Source organism: Cervus elaphus, chromosome 31 (assembly GCF_910594005.1).
Source record: "Cervus elaphus chromosome 31, mCerEla1.1, whole genome shotgun sequence".
Lineage (NCBI taxonomy): Eukaryota > Metazoa > Chordata > Mammalia > Artiodactyla > Cervidae > Cervus > Cervus elaphus.
In genome coordinates this window covers 5,232,719-5,250,476 of record NC_057845.1, presented here as the reverse complement: position 1 = coordinate 5,250,476, position 17,758 = coordinate 5,232,719, and the positions used below count along the sequence as shown (strand labels likewise).

General features: G+C 46.3%; 1 protein-coding gene across 10 annotated transcripts in view; it reads left to right on the top strand.

Moving 5' to 3' along the window:
- The first annotated feature begins 102 nt into the window (after window positions 1-102).
- Window positions 103-17,758, top strand: part of EVA1C (eva-1 homolog C) — a 112,985-nt gene continuing 95,329 nt past the window's right edge. For 7 of the 10 annotated variants that reach the window (XM_043892690.1, XM_043892686.1, XM_043892683.1 and 4 more), the window contains exon 1: window positions 103-1,166. In XM_043892690.1, the coding sequence (XP_043748625.1) occupies window positions 345-1,166 (822 nt within the window). In that variant the 5' untranslated portion in view covers window positions 103-344. The remainder of the gene's footprint in view (window positions 1,167-17,758) is intronic. The other 3 variants (XM_043892693.1, XM_043892691.1, XM_043892682.1) reach the window with 2 other exon arrangements.

Sequence of the window (17,758 nt, the reverse complement as noted above, 5' to 3'; positions counted from 1 at the left end):
AAAATCCACTGCTCGCCCACTGCCTGGGCGTCCAAACGTAGGTTACCCCGCGCGTCATCGAGAGGTTCGGAAAGATGCTGTGGCCCCATTTTAAAACAAAGCCCGTTTATTAGCGTTCGGCCGCGGGCTGGGCCGGCCCAGCGTCAGATCCTGAGCGCGGCCGACACCCAGCACCCACAGGAAAAGTGGGCAGCTGAAAGAAACCTGTTCTGGACCCTGTGACCCGTTCGGAGCACAACGCCTCCCCTTTCCGCTCCCCCTTCGCCCCGCTGTGGTTCCCGTCAGGGCTGCGTCCGCTTTGGCGATCGCCAGGGCTCCGGGGTCTCAGTCTCCTCTCCTGTGAAATGGGGATAACTGCGTGCTCGGTGATTCTGCACGTGGAGCGCGGCCGGTCGCCAAAGACGTCAGTGCTGCGGTCCCGCACCTCCCGGACCCCACCTTCCCACCACCCCGGCCTCGGCCCCGCCCCGGGGCTCCCGGGCTCAGCGCGCGGCGCTGGCTCCAAAGTGCGTCACGGGCGCTCCTCCGGCGGCCAGGGCGAGGCTGGCACGGGGCCAGCGCGGGCCTGGCAGCGGGTGCCTGGCCGTCTCGGAGGGGCTGGGACCCGGGGTGTGCAAGGCGCTCCAGTCGCGCGCTGTTGGGGGCGCCCTCCGCGGCGGGCAGTGCGCCAGGGCCCCGGCCTCGGGCAGCCTCGAGGGCGCAGAGGGGCTACACTTTCCCTTCGCCCCCCGCCCTCGTTTCCTCCCGCGCGGCCCGCAGCGGAGATTTCCTCTCGGGGAAACTACGCGGATCCTTCCCGGGGCTCCTCGCCCCGCCCCAGGTCTCCGCCCCCTCCTCTTCGCTGGGGAGCCGGTGCTCGCCCGCGGCGGAGAGGAGGCGCTGGCAGCCTGGACCGGGAGGTGGCAGGGGGCCGCGGAGACGTCGTCCTGCCATGTGACGCCGCCCTCCGCCCGGCGATCCCCAGTGCGCCCCGGGCCCGAGCCCGCGCTCTGTCGCGCGGCACATCATGCTGCTGCCCGGCCACGCGCGCCCACCCTCCACCGCGCAACCCGCGCAGCATCCCGGCCTCCGCAGGCAGGTGGAGCCTCCCGGGCAGCTCCTACGTCTCTTTTGCTGCACCGTCCTGGTCTGCTCCAGAGAGATCTCGGCGCTCACCGACTTCTCCGGTAAGAGGCCACCTCCCTCGCTGAGCGCCCCCCTGCGCCGCGGGGCGCTAAGGTGAGCCCTCGGTTGGGGGCCGGAGCCCGAGGGGGCAAGGCCGGGTTGTTAGAAAGTTAGGGCGAGCTAGGAGCCCGTTTTCTTACCTGATGCGAACTCTTCGCATATAAGTAGCTGCATGTGGGATGCCGGCAGAGGAGTCCCCCAAGAAGGAAGGGTGGGTAGAGTGTTTGGAGTTTGTCTCCCGATGAATTGACTTCGTCAGTTTCCTAGGGTCGGGGACCAGACTCCGAAGGATGCGTTACAGCACCTTACGCTGAGTCTTGTGCGCCGAGAGCTCAGCGCTGTTGGTACACGTGTTGTGGTCTACGTGGTACTTGGTTTACTTTACACGCAGTTTGGGTGTGCCCCAGCCGACCTCGCGGGTGCCCACGTAAGGAGACCAATCCAGGAGACATTTGGCCTGAAGTCTTTGCCAACAGACCTGAGGGAATCCCGGGGGTGGGGTGGTGGAAGGTCCGGTGGAGATGCAATGAGAGATGAATAGAAGCTTGCAGAACAGAGAGAGGAGACTCAGGGGTAAGACTTTACCGCCAAAAGGCACCAGAGTTGGTCCCTTCCAGCCCCTATCACCTTAAAAAAGAAAAGAATAACGATTTCCCCTCCCAGTAACCGATGAGGCTTTTCTTTGGGGGAAGACTGAGACCAAGGCTCCCACAGCCGATCTCAGATCATTCTAGGGTTGTAGGTGTGGCGCCACAAAGGGAGAGAGGTTTCTGAATTGATGGGGGCTAGAGGGACCGCGTTCTTAAATTACTTTCCCCGTTGCTGAGAGTAACCAGACGTCCCTGCATAGGTGGATCAGACCTGGGTCTCCATCTCTCGAGGTTGGAGGCCTTTCACCCTTTCCTCGCCCCTGCCCAGCCCAGAAAGCAGCTCTGAGTCCCATTCTTTGCCTTCTCCAGCATCTCCTGTCAAGTCCAGGCTTCCTGCATCTCTGCCTTGAAGGTCTTTTGCGGCATAATCACAGTCAGCAAGCCTCCTTCCTCAGTCCTGTTTGTGCAGTACACTAGTTCATGGTGAGGGACACTGGCAAACCCGAAGCTGAGCTGGGTTTCTCGTTTACTTACAGAGAATGTCATTGTTAGCTCAGAGCCCTCGGGTCAGAGGTTCTTTGCTTTGAATATTTAATATCAAGGCAGTGTTTCTACCTCGCAAAGGAAGCCAAGACATGCTTATTTGGCAAGGAAACTGAGGTCCTTAAGACCGAGGGTCAGAGCGCTGTGGTAAATGTGCTGGGAAAAATGCTGAATTTCAAGTGCTATTGACTTTTTTTTTTTTTGGTAATAGAACTTTCTTGGCTGCTAGAAAAGTTCTGTCTTTGCTGATTTAAGCTATGGAAAGCAGTCTGAATTCAGCCACCGGCAGGCTGTGAGTATTGTTGAGGAAAGAACAGAAAGCCAAGGAGCCTTTCTTTTGTGACATCATTGTAACTGAGCAAATGTTGCTTTAGGTGCTGTTGAGGTGTAACCATTAGATTGTTCTCACAGATTATAGGCACTTAGAGCTGTTTCTTTAGTGAAGCGGTTGCAATCCTTGAAGCAGTCTATAGGTTACCACCCAAGTTTGGAACTGTCTGAAGGTAACAGCTGTTTCAGAGGGTGAACTTGAGATGTCAAACAGGGGTGCTCTAAACTTGGAAATGGGTGTTTTCATGTATTTCTCTAAATGATTAAATGATAAAAGGAATTTTCTTGTGCTTTTAGTGGGCACCTAGATTCCAGGGTCTGAGACTCCCTGAGCTGATATTCGGTCGATGGTGACATTGCCAGGTCCACCCACAGGCAACCTCCATGATTTCTCTGGTCAACCTTGCTCTTTAGAGATCTGAAGACCAGGGAGAAAGTGTCTGGGAGCCTTTTGGGGAGAAGAAAAGAAAAATAACCTTGTCTGAAACCACAGACACACTCACGTTTAGATCTAAATTCTAGCTTGTATGGCTTTAGGGAAATATTAGAAAAGCCTCAGGGATAATGTCTTCCAAAGTTGACTCATTTGACTTGAAACTTAATGAACCTTTAGGGACCCCCCAAGCCACGTGACATGCAGCATCCAAGAAAATGCCTAAGCTCCAAAGATGACAGTCTGAGGGTTCAGTTGAAAGCTAGTTGACACAGTGGATCCTGGTCATGTGACTCCAACACACACACACACACACACCCTTCCCCAGCTCCCACCTCTGTGGCCTCAAAGCCTGATTCCTGCTCTCCTGGGAACAAGAGGCCCTGTTCCTGAACTTGGAGGGGTGTGTAGAAACCAGTGCCTGAAAAGAGACAGTGGACCACCGCCCCCCCACCCCCCCCCCCGCCTTCAGAGCCTGACAGCAGTAGCTGAGCATTGGAGAGCAGCATTTGATGCTGTCTTTGCTTGCTTGTTTTTCTAAACGAGGAAACATCAAAAATCCAGCCAGAGGGAGGGTGGAGGGAACTTGGGACCCTTTCAGCCTTCGTGAAGAAGGGGATGGAAGCAGGATGGTGAATTCAGGTGGAAGAACATGCTGAAATGAAAGGGGTCCTAGCCTTTGTCTGTACAGTATTGGGCCTCCCGGGAGATTAGCAGCACAGAATTTTGGAAAGTTACTTAAGCCTTTCTCTTCTCTGCAACTCTTCCTTGAGCCTTTTTTTTTTTTTCCCTGAGGCTGTCAGCTGGTGTAGTTTTCCTGGGTCATTGATTTTTTTGCCCCGGGGATTCCAGCATCAGATCTCACTCTTAATAAGCCAGAGGCTGCATCAGGGCCTTCTCCTCTCCTCCCCCTTCATGCTCGTGACTTGTGCTAATCACCTCCAAGCCTGCTAGGAAACAGGCTCCCTAAACACCCCCTTCCCTCTCCTCCCTGAAGACATTGAGATGCTGCCAGCGGCCACTGGAAGGCTATCATCACTGCATTAAAAACACATCCCAGGAAGACAAGAACAGTTCATGCAAAATTAGTGCCTCTGATCCTTAATCCCAAACTCAAATGCGCTTGGCTTTCATCCATTTTCCTCTTTGGGATCGCGTTCTGTTCTTTTGACTGCATTCCCAACTTGAGGATTTAGCCTGAGAGGTCCGAACTGATCATTGATTTTTTTTCGTATATAGAAATACAATGTCAGCATCATCTTTGTCCAGAGAACACGGCAGGATGAGGGCAGAGGGGAGGGAGCGGTGCCATTTCGCTTCCGATGATTAAAAAGATCCTAAAGATCCTTTCTACACGTGGTCCGGCTTTCAAGAGTGATGTTTTAGTGTGTCTCTGAACTGAGTTTGCCGTGTCCCTCAGGTCTTATTCGGTTTTTAAAAAATAATATTTATTTATTTGGCTGCATCAGATCTTAGTTTTGGCACATGGGCTCCTTCGTTATGGCACTTGGACTCTCGGTTGTGGCATTTGGGCTTAGTTGACCCTCAAGTTGTGGCATATGGGCTTCATTGCTCTGAGACATGTGGGATCCTATCAGTAGTTCCCTGACCAGGGATTGAACCCTGCATTGCAAGGCAGATTCTTAACCACTGGACCACCAGGGACGTCCCATCTTGTTTATTTACCTATATATTTTTGATGGTTTTCCTCTCTGTGGAGAGCAGGCATGGTCTTCTCTCTCTGCTCTTTCCTTTTCTCCCTGTTCTTTTTTCTTTTGTTTTCTGTCTTCTCAAAGATGTTCAAAGTGATTGATGGACTGATGAGGGAGGGAAGGAAAGGATGGAAAATTCATCACATTCCCACTTGGATTCCTAGAAAACTCCTGACTTTTGACAAAAAGAGCCGTGATCATATGTCGACACGTTTGGTTTTACCCTCAGGCACAGAGTGGTAAATGTGGGAAACAGAAATGAAGTGAGAAATAAGGGGAGTGGGGCTGCTTTTAAGGCCTTCCTTGTTCCCAGATGTCCCCAGACCTCAAAGAAAGGGCACTGCATGATCAAAAGGGGTCTCTGGGCTGGTGTCCTATCCCACCTGCCTCCATCAGTAGCCCAAGTGGGCAAGACAAGATGTGGGCTTGTTATCAGATCATTTGCAGCCTAGTGAATAAGCCTGACCCTAACTCCTTATTTCATTGGTCAAGAATTTCAGAATATAGGACTTCCCTGGTGGTCCAGTGGTTAGGAGTCCGCCTGTCAATGCAGGGGACGCAGGTTTGATCCCTGATCTGGGATGATTCCACATGCCTCTGGGTAACTAAGCTCATACATCACCAACTACTCAGCCTGTGCTCTAGAACCCTCCAGCTGCAAGTACTGAAACCTGCTTCCCTTAGAGCCTGTACTCTGCAACGAGAGAAGCCACTGCAAAGAGAAGTCCAAGCTCCGCAAATAGAGAGTAACCCCTGCTCATTGCAACTAGGGAAAGCCCATGAGCAGCAAGGGAGACCCAGCGCAGCCAAATTAAAAAAAAAAACAAAAACCTAAAAAAAAAGAATTTCAGAAAATAGAAAAATGGTCGTTCCCTTGGTTGGGATCCCTGGACTGGGAACTTTGTCCTGATGAAGTGGTCCATTGAGAAGAGGTTGAACCTTCCTTTCCTGCTTAGAGAAACAGTGAGTCTCAACCCTGGTTGACACCTTAGTATCGCTCGAGTCTCAACAAATATATGGATGCTCTAGCAGCAGCCCAGGGCTCCTGATGAAATTCATCTGGGAGATCCAGGCCTGGGTCTCTTTTTCAAAGCCCCCAGGCAATTCTAGAGTGCAGCCAGAGCTGAGGACCACTGCTGCCCGTGTCAGAGGGCAGGGATGAAGCGTGCACAGTTCATCCAGGGGTACGCGGGTGTGACTGGGTCTCACTTCCCCCTCCGCCCATGCCAGGGCTGACTGCCGGGGAGACCGGGATGGATGTTCCCTGCTCTCAGTCTGCCACTGTGTCCCAGCACACAGGTGTTCAGACTTACACAGACACGCACATGTGCCCATGTGCACACACACAGCTCTGCCTTTTATCATCCGTTGGTCACATCATGCTTTAATTCGAGATTGTCTTCACTTTCAAAACTTTGATGGAGCCAAAAGCCAGCTCGTAACCAAAGGAAAACAAAGCGGATGTCTAAAGGAGTTGTCTAGCTGTCATTATAGAAGAAGAGGAATGGAGAGTAAGCATCTCAGAGGTCTAGCCTGTTTCCATGGAAAATAACTACATTCAAAAAGTGTTCTGACGGCTCTTTCTGTAGCCGAGAAGAGGAGTCTGGGCAGGCGAGTGGTCCCGTAATTGATGGCTTTGGTCTCCCAGGCGCTGTATTGGAAAAGGCAGCCTAGCAGTAGTTTCGAGGGAGGAAGAGAAAGGAAGGGAGTGAAAATTAGTTGAGCATAGTGTTATCTGACTTCATCCTCATAGCAACCCTGTGAGTTAAGTAGAAGTCTCACTTTACCCAGCCTCAGAGAGCTTAGTTAACTTGCCGGAGACCCCCAGCTCGGAAGCAGAGGCAGACTCTAACAGGAGACCAGGGGTGGGACCAGGCTGGAGCACTTGGCCCACGTGGGTGCTGAGTGGGGGGCAAAGTCAGAAAAAAATGCCACAATTTGCCTGACCTTTTTAGATAGTTTTCCATTTGGGTAAACTCCGGGAGTTGGTGATGGACAGGGAGGCCTGGCGAGCTGCAGTCCGTGGGGTCGCAAAGAGTCGGACACAACTGAGCGACTGAGCTGAACTGAACTGGACTCATCGTAGCGATTTCAATTGTCCTCTGAGTAGACTGACCTGTTCTCGTTTCTTCCTTCAACATCTTCTCAACACTGTTGATCCACAGTCGGTGCAGGCACGAGGTGATCAGTGGGTATAATAGAAAGATGTTAGAGCTTCTCTTCTGTTCATTTCTTCCTTGAAAAAAAGAAGCTATGTCTTGTTTCTGATTAACATACAAGTTGAGGGAGTTCCCTGGAAGTCCAGTGGTTAGGGTTTGGCACTTTGACTGCCGGGGCCTGGGTTTCATCCCCGGTCAGGGAAATAAGATCCTGTAAGCTATGCAGCATGGCTAACAAAACAGACAAACAAGAAACATACAGTCTGACAGTACAACAGTTTATCATTGCTTTTTTAAACATTTATTTTATTGAAATATAGTTGATTCATGACACAATTTCTAAATGCAGTATATTGGAGATGTGTTCTCAAAATGTTTTTGCTGTTCGGGTTTGTGATTTAAAATTTTTTTGAGACCACTTGTATTCTTAGCCATCCTGTCGGCACTTGCAAAATTCTTGAAAAGGCACCACTTTGGGGGTAATATACACTGAAACAGCAACTGCTCCCCTGTGGCCCAGCCCCATCGTCTCCTTGCCCACTGCACGAGTTCCCCCAACTGCCAGTAAAATGCAGAGGAAGAATGTGAAGCCAGTAACTATCTTGTTTCAAAAATCCACACTCCTGTCGTTCAAGCTAAGTAATGAATGTGGATGCATAGCGTGAGGCATTCTGAACTTTTATGATACTTTAATGAGGCTAATGTGTTTGTATATTTCTAGAATGCAATAGCTTCCCTGAATAACATCTGTCCTAGAGGCTCCTAGATTTTAGCATTGGAAGGAGACTCTCAGATGGGAGGGTGGCTGACCAGGTGATTCTAAACTGTTTCCTTTGAGCTTCTTTCTTTCCCTTTGGGTGCATGCTCAGTTGTGTCTGACTTTTTGTGACCCCATGGACTGTAGCCTGCCACGCTCCTCTGTCCATGGAATTTTCCAGGCAAGAATACTGGAGTGGGCTGCCATTTCCTCTTCCAGGGGATCTTCCCGACTCAGGGATTGAACCTGTGTCTCCTGCATTGGCAGCTGGATTCTTTATCACTGAGCCACCCGGGAAGCCCTTCTTTCCCCTTGAGGCCTCTAATTCTGCTATTCCTTCACTGGCCCCTGTGTGTGCACCAACTCAGGTTAAACTCTGACCCAACATAAGGGGTAAATTCTTTACTTGGTTTTCTTAGCACAAGTAAGAGAAGTTAGCTAAAAATATTATAGTGTATCAAACACGTAAAGTACTTTATGCCACACAGTGTTTTAAAAAACTTCATGTTTATTAACTCATTTAATTCTCACAACGTTATGAAGGAAATTTCTCTATAAGTTGAAGAAATAGTAGCCAGAGAGCTTAAATAACTTTTGGAGATTTGAATGCAGGCAGCTTCTCTAATACTAAAGCAAATCAATTATAAGTTGGTTAAAACAATGTCACTTCTTAATGTTTATCTCTTAATATATCAGATCCAAATCTTTCCCAGGACTTACAGGTATTGTCCATTCCATGTTGCATCTAGAGATAGCACCATCCAACCCCAAATAACTGATTACAAAATAGGGTCTATAATTCATTTCTTGGAAATATGGTGGAACTAGTGTTCTGGAAGTATTTCCCCAACAAAACATCTAAAACTGCTGAATAAAATATAGCAAACATCCTTTAAATGCTTGAGTGAGTGAGTAAACACAAGGAGTAGCCAGGGAATAAAAATGAAGAGAGACCAGAGGTGCCAGAGAAGTAGCTGGCACTGACCCTGTGGCTGCACTGGGGCCTTTGATGCATTTTATATCCAGAATTTACTAGGTACATGAGGGCAAGAGACAAGGCATTAGACCAATATCAAGTGAGGAATTGGAATAAAGATCTCCTTATAAGGCCAGGGCCTGGAAGGGCTAAACACTCATAAAAAGGTGCGTGAGAAACAAATCAGCATTCTTGCAAAGAAAGATGACTAGGGAACATCTCAGCTTGGGCTCAGGATTAGAGGAAAAAATAATCTTTGTTGAAACTATGTAACCACACACTTACCTTTCAAAGAATCTTGGATTTGAATTCACATTGCCTTTATCAGGAAACCCAAGCTAAGAAACTAAAAAAGTTGCCCCAGGGTACCTGGAGAAAACCCCACAAATATTCCCTGTATAGCAACATCAACCCAGGCCCCACGAGATTGAGGTAGATTAAACTCTGCTGATTGTGAACACACAATCCAAAATACACTGTATGAATAACAGTCAGCAGCAAAACCACAGTGTTTAATAAATAAGAGGGAATATAAAACATAAAAAGAAATAAAAGAAAAAATCCAGAAGAAGAAGGAATGAAACACTATCAAGAAAGAGCAGGCCTATTTTTTTTTTATAGAATCAAATATATCAACAAACATAAAAAATATATTCACTGAGGTTCAAGGCTTGATGGATAGATTAAGTGTAGCTGAAGAGAGAAATAGTGAGCTGGAAAATAAAGCTAGGAAAATTATCCAGAATGCAGTGAAAGAGATAAAGACATGAAAAAACCCTTATAAGACATAGAAAATGGAATGAAGATTCAACACACAGGTGATCAGTATTCTAGAAAGAGAGAATAGGAAAAATGAGGGAGAGACAACATTCAAAGTGATAATATCTTAGAGTCAATTTTGAAGAGTTGATGAATGATTCAGATTCAAGCATCCCAAGCAAAATAAATTTATGTCTATCATACTAAAACTACAAAATACTAAAACAAAGTGACGGTCTTAAAACAATCAGAGGGAAAGTTTTTCATTTGGAAGGGCTTTGCCATGACAGTGAGAGTCAGAAACCAGTGAAATATTTTCCAGGTTCTGGGGGAAAAAAACTGTCAGTGCAGAGCTATATAACCAGCTAAACTATCTGCAAGAGTGAGTGTGAAATAAGGGCATGCTTACCACTGATAAATTCTTACTGAAAGAACTACTAGAGGATATACTTCCTGATGAAGAACAGTAAGTCTAGACAGAAGGCTTGTGATATAAAGACATGATGAGCAAAGAAATGATACAGCTTCTAATGCACTTTACCTATATTCTTTGCTCTTTCCTGCTTAGAGAGTGTCATCTCCTTGCCTTGAGATTTTCTCTAAGATGTCTTGTTCTTTCATCAGCTAAGATCAAGACATAGCTTTTTGTCTTGTTGAACTTTTTGACCCGGTTGAACTCTTCCACTGACTTACGGCTTTCAACCTGAGTAACCCAAGACTTTTTCCTGGTGGGCGTCAGTTCCATTGTGATTATATAGTGGAAGTTCTGTCTGAAAGAACAGAAAATGTTCTCAAGTCTTTCGGGTCTCAGATGCTATGATATCATATAGGCCTGCTCTAAAGAGTCAGTCTGTCTTGGGGAGGCGCCTTTCTCAGTGGTTTCATGGGCACTCATCACAAAGCAGTTTGAGGGATGAAAAATAGATTTGGCAAGTTACATTCTTCAAATGGTACCCAAACCACAGAGCTTAGAATTGAAGGATTAGTAATGTATCCATCCTATGGGGTCAGAGAGTTGGACATGACTTAGCAACTGAATAACAACAACAAGCATATCCGTAGACCTACCAGACAACACTGCCCATGGCTTGATTTTCCACTGCCACACGTGCATTTCTGGACATCTGTATCCCTTGTTCCCTCAGGCTCCTGATGTTGGCTGTCTCCTGCATTAACTAGTTAAGGAATGAAGTGAAGTGATGCTTGGGGTTACTCTTAACCTGAGGGCCTAGTCTTCCACACACACAGAGAACCAGGCAACATTAAAATTCAAAACTCAGGCCACTGAATCTGAAATGTATGTTTGCAAACCGTCTGATTTCATGTCTGCCTCCGATGTCCCACGAATACAAATCACCTCGTTTGGAGTTGGAAGAGCATGGAGGAAGAAACCTAAGAAAGATCTCCAAAACAAATCTTTAATTCGGATGAGGATAATAGAACATAATCCCGTTTCAAGTCTGTCAGCATTCCTTTGATGATTACAAATGAGTCCCTTTTCCCCTGCAATGTGGGGGAATAATCTGGATAAAATAACCCTTTTTGTCTGCAAGGGCCCAAGCGATGCATACTCGTGACAGCTTTCAGAGTAGTGTTTCAGAGTCTGAGAAGGGCGCTCTGCTACCAAGACCTTCCCTTTTTTCTCTTGACTTAGAAGGTTTTTCACTCTTTTCATGTTTGGCGGCTTCCAGAGTTCTCAGGCTTAGAAATCATAAATCAATCATAGTGCTGTACTCTGGAACGAGAGGGACCGGGTCAGGGAGCACTTTCTGGTCTCTGTTTGCTCACTGGGGGACAGGTGGGCATGAGAACGCAGGATCTTATCTAGAAGGCCAATTTGTACAGCTTTTGAGGGATATCCTTAAGGGAGTGCATGAGATTATAGTCTCCTTTCTATTAAAAAAAAAAAATGTACACTGACCCAAGTTCAGGCTCACATGCCTTTTTTGTTCATATGATGGTGAAAATAGGGACAGTTGTTTTTAAAAACCTTCCTCTGTTTTGTGAGGCTAACCATACCAAATGCTTTGTGGGTAAGTCAGACTGGATGTAAAGACATTCTGAGGCTGTCCAATCCACAGCCTCAGGATGGAAAGGGGTCTCCAAGGCCCCGATGCTGCAGGACCTGCTGTGTGGGGTCAGTCCTGCAGGCTGTGAATTCTGCAGAACAGAGCCTGTGGTCTTCTGTGTTTTCACCTCTTTAAAGCTCACTTTAAGTGTCAAGGACTCTTTCTCCTGATTTACTTTTTTTTTTTTTAAAAAAGCAAAGGGCCCCAGGATTTTTTTCCCCCAGGGTTGTGTGTAAATAGTGTTATGGGTCCCTAAAGCCATAAACTAGCACTTTGAGGAAAAAGGCCTGCTTTTGTCTTGGGCTTGTGTTTCTCTCTGGACGATCAAGGCGGGTTGTTAGGGCTTGTCAGTCTTCACTAAAGATGCCACGTGGTCCTTAGGGTAGATAACTATCTTCACTCAATGCAAATTTTGCTTGTTCTAACATTGAGTCTAAACCAGTGATTCTTAATATTATGCTTAACAAAAGAAGACAAAGACAAATGCTATGTATTACTTACATGTGGAATTGAAAAAATAATACAACTGAATATATATACAGGACAGAAACAGACTCATAGACACAGAAAACAAGTTAGTGGTTACCAGAGTTCAGAGGGGAGGTGAGAGGGGTAAACTAGGGACATGGATTAACAGATACAAACTACTATATATGAAATAGATAAGCAGCAAGCATTTACTCTGTAATAGTGGGAATCATGGGCTCCCCCAGGTGGCTCAGTGGTAAAGAATCCACCTGCCAATGCAGACGATGAAACTTCGATCCCTAGGTTGGGAAGATTCCCTGGAGAAGGAAATGGCAACCCACTCCAGTATTCTTGCCTGGAAAATCCTATGGACAGAGGAGCCTGGTGGGCTGCAGTCCATGGAGCCACCAGCAGCCAGACACAGCTGAACATGCACACATGCTCACACTCACTGGGAAATATACCCATTATCTTGTAATAACCTGTGATGGATTGTATCTGCAAAATACTGAATCACTGTACTGCACATCTGAGACTAACACAACCTTGTACATCAACTGGGTTTCAATAAGCAATAAAATAAACCAACGATTCTCAACCCAGAACAAATTTCTTCCCTGGGGAATATTTGACAATGTCTGGAGGCAATTGGATTTGTTACAACTAGGGGTCCTACTGGTACCTAGTAAGTAGAAGCCAGCGATGCTGATAAACCTCCCACAGTGCACAGGGCGGCCCCCTCAGCAGGCAATGACCTGGTCCTCGGTTCTCACGCTGGGCTTGAGGAATACTGGGCCAGACCAGCCGACATGCCATGATTTTATTTTCTTCATGTTTGGAATCTCAAGAAGGTGTGACATATTTTTAAACACTGAAGTTGAGTCTGGAAAACCTAGAGACAGCTCCGGGATGCTCTTCTCACGGCCAGCTTGCCTCACACAACCACCTGAAACTCTCAGTTCCTCGAAGCCAAGGACATGGCAATCCAGGCACAGTTGTGTGTCCTCACACTCTCACCTAGGGGACTTATATTCATGTTCCTTCCACCCTCATCTTCCTTACAGAACTCGCCTGTGCTGAAAAATTGATGCTTTCAAATTGTGGTGCTGGAGAAGACGCCTGAGAGTCCCTTGGACTGCAAGGAGATCAAACCAGTCCATCCTAAAGGAAATCAACCCTGAATATTCCCTGGAAGGACTGATGCTGAAGCTGCAGTACTTTGGCCACCTGATACAAACAGTCACCTCATCGGAAGAGACCCTGATGCTGGGAAGGATTGGAGGCAGGAAGAGAAGGGGGCGGCAGAGGATGAGGTGGTTGGGTGGCATCATCCACTCAATGGAAATGAGTTTGAACAAACAGGGAGACTGGAGGACAGGGAAGCCTGGCGTGTTGCAGTCCACGGGATCGCAAAGAGCTGAACACGACTCAGTGACCGAACAACAACTGGCCCTTCTGTCCTCCTCATTTCATGCTCAAATACTCACCATCATTAACGTCAACCTGAAATGTCCCTCTAGATGGAGAGGTGTTGAGACTGGAAGTCAGTTGCTCTCTCATAGTGCAAGGATGTCTTTGCAACACACGTCTCAGTTATTTCACAACATCAGCAAGGCAGTTGTGGGCATGGGGTGGGCGGGGGAGCAATTTGATTTGAATTTTTAAAAGGAAGAAAGCAGCAACCTAGATGCCCATCAGCAGATGAATGGATAAGGAAGCTGTGGTACATATACACCATGGAATATTACTCAGCCGTTAAAAAGAATTCATTTGAATCAGTTCTAATGAGATGGATGAAACTGGAGCCCATTATACAGAGTGAAGTAAGCCAGAAAGATAAAGAACATGACAGCATACTAACACATATATATGGAATTTAGAAAGATGGTAATGATAACCCTATATGCAAAACAGAAAAAGAGACACAGAAGTACAGAACAGACTTTTGAACTCTGTGGGAGAAGGTGAGGGTGGGATATTTCGAAAGAACAACATGTATATTATCTATGGTGAAACAGATCACCAGCCCAGGTGGGATGCATGAGACAAGTGCTCGGGCCTGGTGCACTGGGAAGACCCAGAGGAATTGGGTGGAGAGGGAGGTGGGAGGGGGGATCAGGATGGGGAATACGTGTAACTCTATGGCTGATTCATATCAATGTATGACAAAACCCACTGAAATGTTGTGAAGTAATTAGCCTCCAACTAATAAAAATAAATAAATAATTATATGACAACAACAAAAAAATTAAAAAAATAAAAAATAAAAGGAAGACAGCAAGTCTTGAAAACCATGTGCAGGTTTGGTTCCTCCCACTGCCTTCCCCTACTTTCCTCCTTCTCTGTTCCTGCTTCTGTTCCTCTTGCACCTTCTCTGACCACCCCCTCCCACAGCCTTTGCACCCACAGACAGACAGCACATAGATCCGCCGATATTTCTATGGAAGGGCATGTCCTCTTCTACCTGTTGTTCAGTCGCCACGCCGTGTCCAACTGTTTGTGACTGCATGGACTGCAGCACGCCAGTCCTGTCTGTCCTTCACCATCTCTTGGAGTTTGCCCACGTTCACATCCATTGAATTGGTGGAGGAGGGAATGGCAAACCACCCCAGTATTCTTGCCATGAGAACACCTTCTCTGTACTGCATGTTATATAAAGACTTCCATTCAAAGATGGATCTGAGAGTGTTAATTCCATGGGTGAATCATCTAGTGCTGCTTCAGTGCAACCCCGTCCACTCTTCTGTGCTGAATGTCATCACCTTATCAGGCCACAGTTGCCGTTTCAGTGGTTGTGGGACTTATCGAGCCCACACTGGTAGGAGAATCAAGCGGATTCCTCTGAAATGATAACTACTCACCTCTGCCCAGGGGCCACCGGCCCGGAGGACAGCTACCCATGTCAGAGCTTGCGTTCCTGTCACCCTTCTTTCAAACAGGTTTCAGCTCTAATTAAAATATTTCTTTCCTTCTGCCAAACGCAGAGAAAATATAGTATTGTTTCCAAAAGAGCGGGCAGGGGCACCGGCGGGAATGGGTGTGCAGTATTTGTACAGTTTTGTGACTCAGTACATCTGAATCTCCAAGCATTTTAAGAGCTTTGTCCAAAAAAAAGGTCTATTGTGTGCGTCTTGGCACTGAGGAAAATAGCAGGCCTGTCAGAACTCTGTTTCAGATTTAATTTTAAAGTGGGTGATGTAAGAATGCTGTCCAACAGGAGGGCTTCGCTGCTTTTTCTCATTTCGGCACATTTTGGTGTCAGAGAACTTGAGTTCTCTGAGTCCATTCATATTAAGAAATCAAAGCCTCTTCCCTTGACATCGTTTTAATGAAAAGACATCATGTTCCAAAGCAAAGTACAGTATGTCTCTAAAATGCACATGACTTCTTAGAATAAAAGTAAAAATATATTTGACTGTATTTGTTACTTTTCTCTCTGTGTGTGCACGCTTCAGTCGTGCCCAACTCTTTGCGATCCCATGGACTGTAGCCCGCCAGGCTCCTCTGACCATGGGATTCTCCAGGCAAGAATACTGGAGTGGGTTGCCCCGCCCTCCACCAGGGGATCTTCTTGATCCAGGGATCGAACCTGAGTCTTCTGTGGCTCCTGCATTGGCAGGTGGATTATTTACCACTGAGCCACCAGGGAGGCCCTATGTGTGTATATATAGACATATTTACAGAGCGTCTTCTTACATTATCTTCTCTTTTTTTTAATCCACTTTTTAAAAATTATTATTTTTTCTTTTTAATTGAAATATAGCTGATTTACAACATTTCAGGTACATATATATATATATATATATTCTTTTTCAGATCATTATAGGTTCTTACAAGATCCTGAGTATAGTTCCCCTAAAACAAATAATTTAGTATATCTACCTAAAGAAACAAAAGACCTATACATAGAAAACTATAAAACACTGATGAAAGAAATCAAAGAGGACACAAACAGATGGAGAAACATACCGTGTTCATGGATTGGAAGAATCAATATTGTCAAAAGGGGTATTCTACCCAAAGCAATCTATAGATTCAATGCAATCCCTATTAAGTTACCAACGGTATTTTTCACAGAACTAGAACAAATAATTTAGTATATCTACCTGAGTATAGTTTCCTGTAGTAGGTCCTTGCTGTTTATCTCTTTTATAGGTAGTAGTGTGTACCTGTTAACCCCAGACTTCCAGTTTACCCGTCTCTTCCCCTTCCCCCTGTGGTGACCACAGGTTTGTTGTGTATGTCTGTTGAGTCCCTGTTTTATCAGTATACTTTTGAAAATGTAGACATAGAGACATTACTGATTTTCCCAAATGCTCCTCGCACTTCGGATGTACTTCTGGGTACCGTGCTCATCACCAGTTGTGGGTATAGATGCTGTAAAAACAAGCAGAGAAGGGGCTTCCCTGGTGAGCTGGTGGTGGAGAATCTGCCTGCCAGTGCAGGTGACAGGGTTTCGATGCCTGGTCTTGGACGATCCCACATGCAACAGGGCCTGTGTGCCCCGGCTGTTGAGCCTGTGCTCTAGAACCTGGGAGCCGCAACTACTGAATCTATGCGCCGCAACTACTGAACTGATGTGCCGAAACTACTGAAGCCCAAGTACCCTGGAGACTGTGTTCTGCAGCCAGAGAAGCCACCGACATAAGAAGCCCAACCACCGCAACAGCAGTGAAGACCCAGCACAGCCAAAAATAAATAAATGAATAAAATTATTTTAAAAATAAGTAGAAAAAAGCTTTTTTGCAATGATGTGCTTTCCTAGTTGTTTCTTTCCCAGGATATTAAACATTGGACAGTGATTTTTTTCTCACCCCATTGACATTTTAATATAGAGTACACATTTATCCTCTATCTCTCTGTGTTAATATTAATAAACATTATATACTGTGCTTTTTGAAAAAAGAACCAAAGCATGGTATTCAACCCTTGGATTCAGCTGAACTGTGAGAACATTGTAAGCTTCTGGGCTGGGAAAATTTTTTATGATGTTGCAAACACCAGTCCACCTTATGGGAGTGACTTTTCACCCAAACCAGTCTTTTGGGCTCTGCACACAGCACCGCTGGTCCTTGACAAAACAGCCTCTATTTCCTTCTTCCTGGTTTCTGGAAAGCTCCCTTAAACACCTGGACAGTCACTGAATTCAAAGTTTGTATTTTTTCCATGATGGGAAATTTAACGTGTAGACCTCATACACAAGACGGATTGCACCATCCGTGTTGCGTATGTGGTCCAAGATGAGAGTCAGACCAGAGAAGACTGGTCCCTGGACGAGCTTTGGAAACCAAACAAAGATAAACCTACGATGATTCTTCATGGCCCCAGGTTGTTACTGCAAGGAAGTCTGGCCAAAGGGAGTGTCTTAGTTATTTGCTCCTGTGTGTAACTGAACGCACATGCATTCACACTTACAGACACACACTCACACAAGTGAGGGGCCTTTCATCCTCAGAATGCAGTCAGACAGTGACCTGTGAACTAAACCCAACCTACAGTCTTCCATGGAACCTTCTGGAATGTGACTTGCTACTCACTTTAGTGTCTTTCTTGAAACTTTGCACCATTCATCTTCATTACTGACATGTATTTTCTTTCTGTGGCACAGGTAAATTATTAGGCGGCATATAAGCAGTCTGATATACTGAGAGTCTTAAGAAGAGCAAATGTTTGTGATTCAGCCTCACAAATTGGGTTAAAATTGCAGGCCTAAGTACTCGGTTGTAAATTTACATCATTATCATTATTATTCCAGCACACTGTGAGGTATGCTGGACATACAGGTTACCTGTCCATAT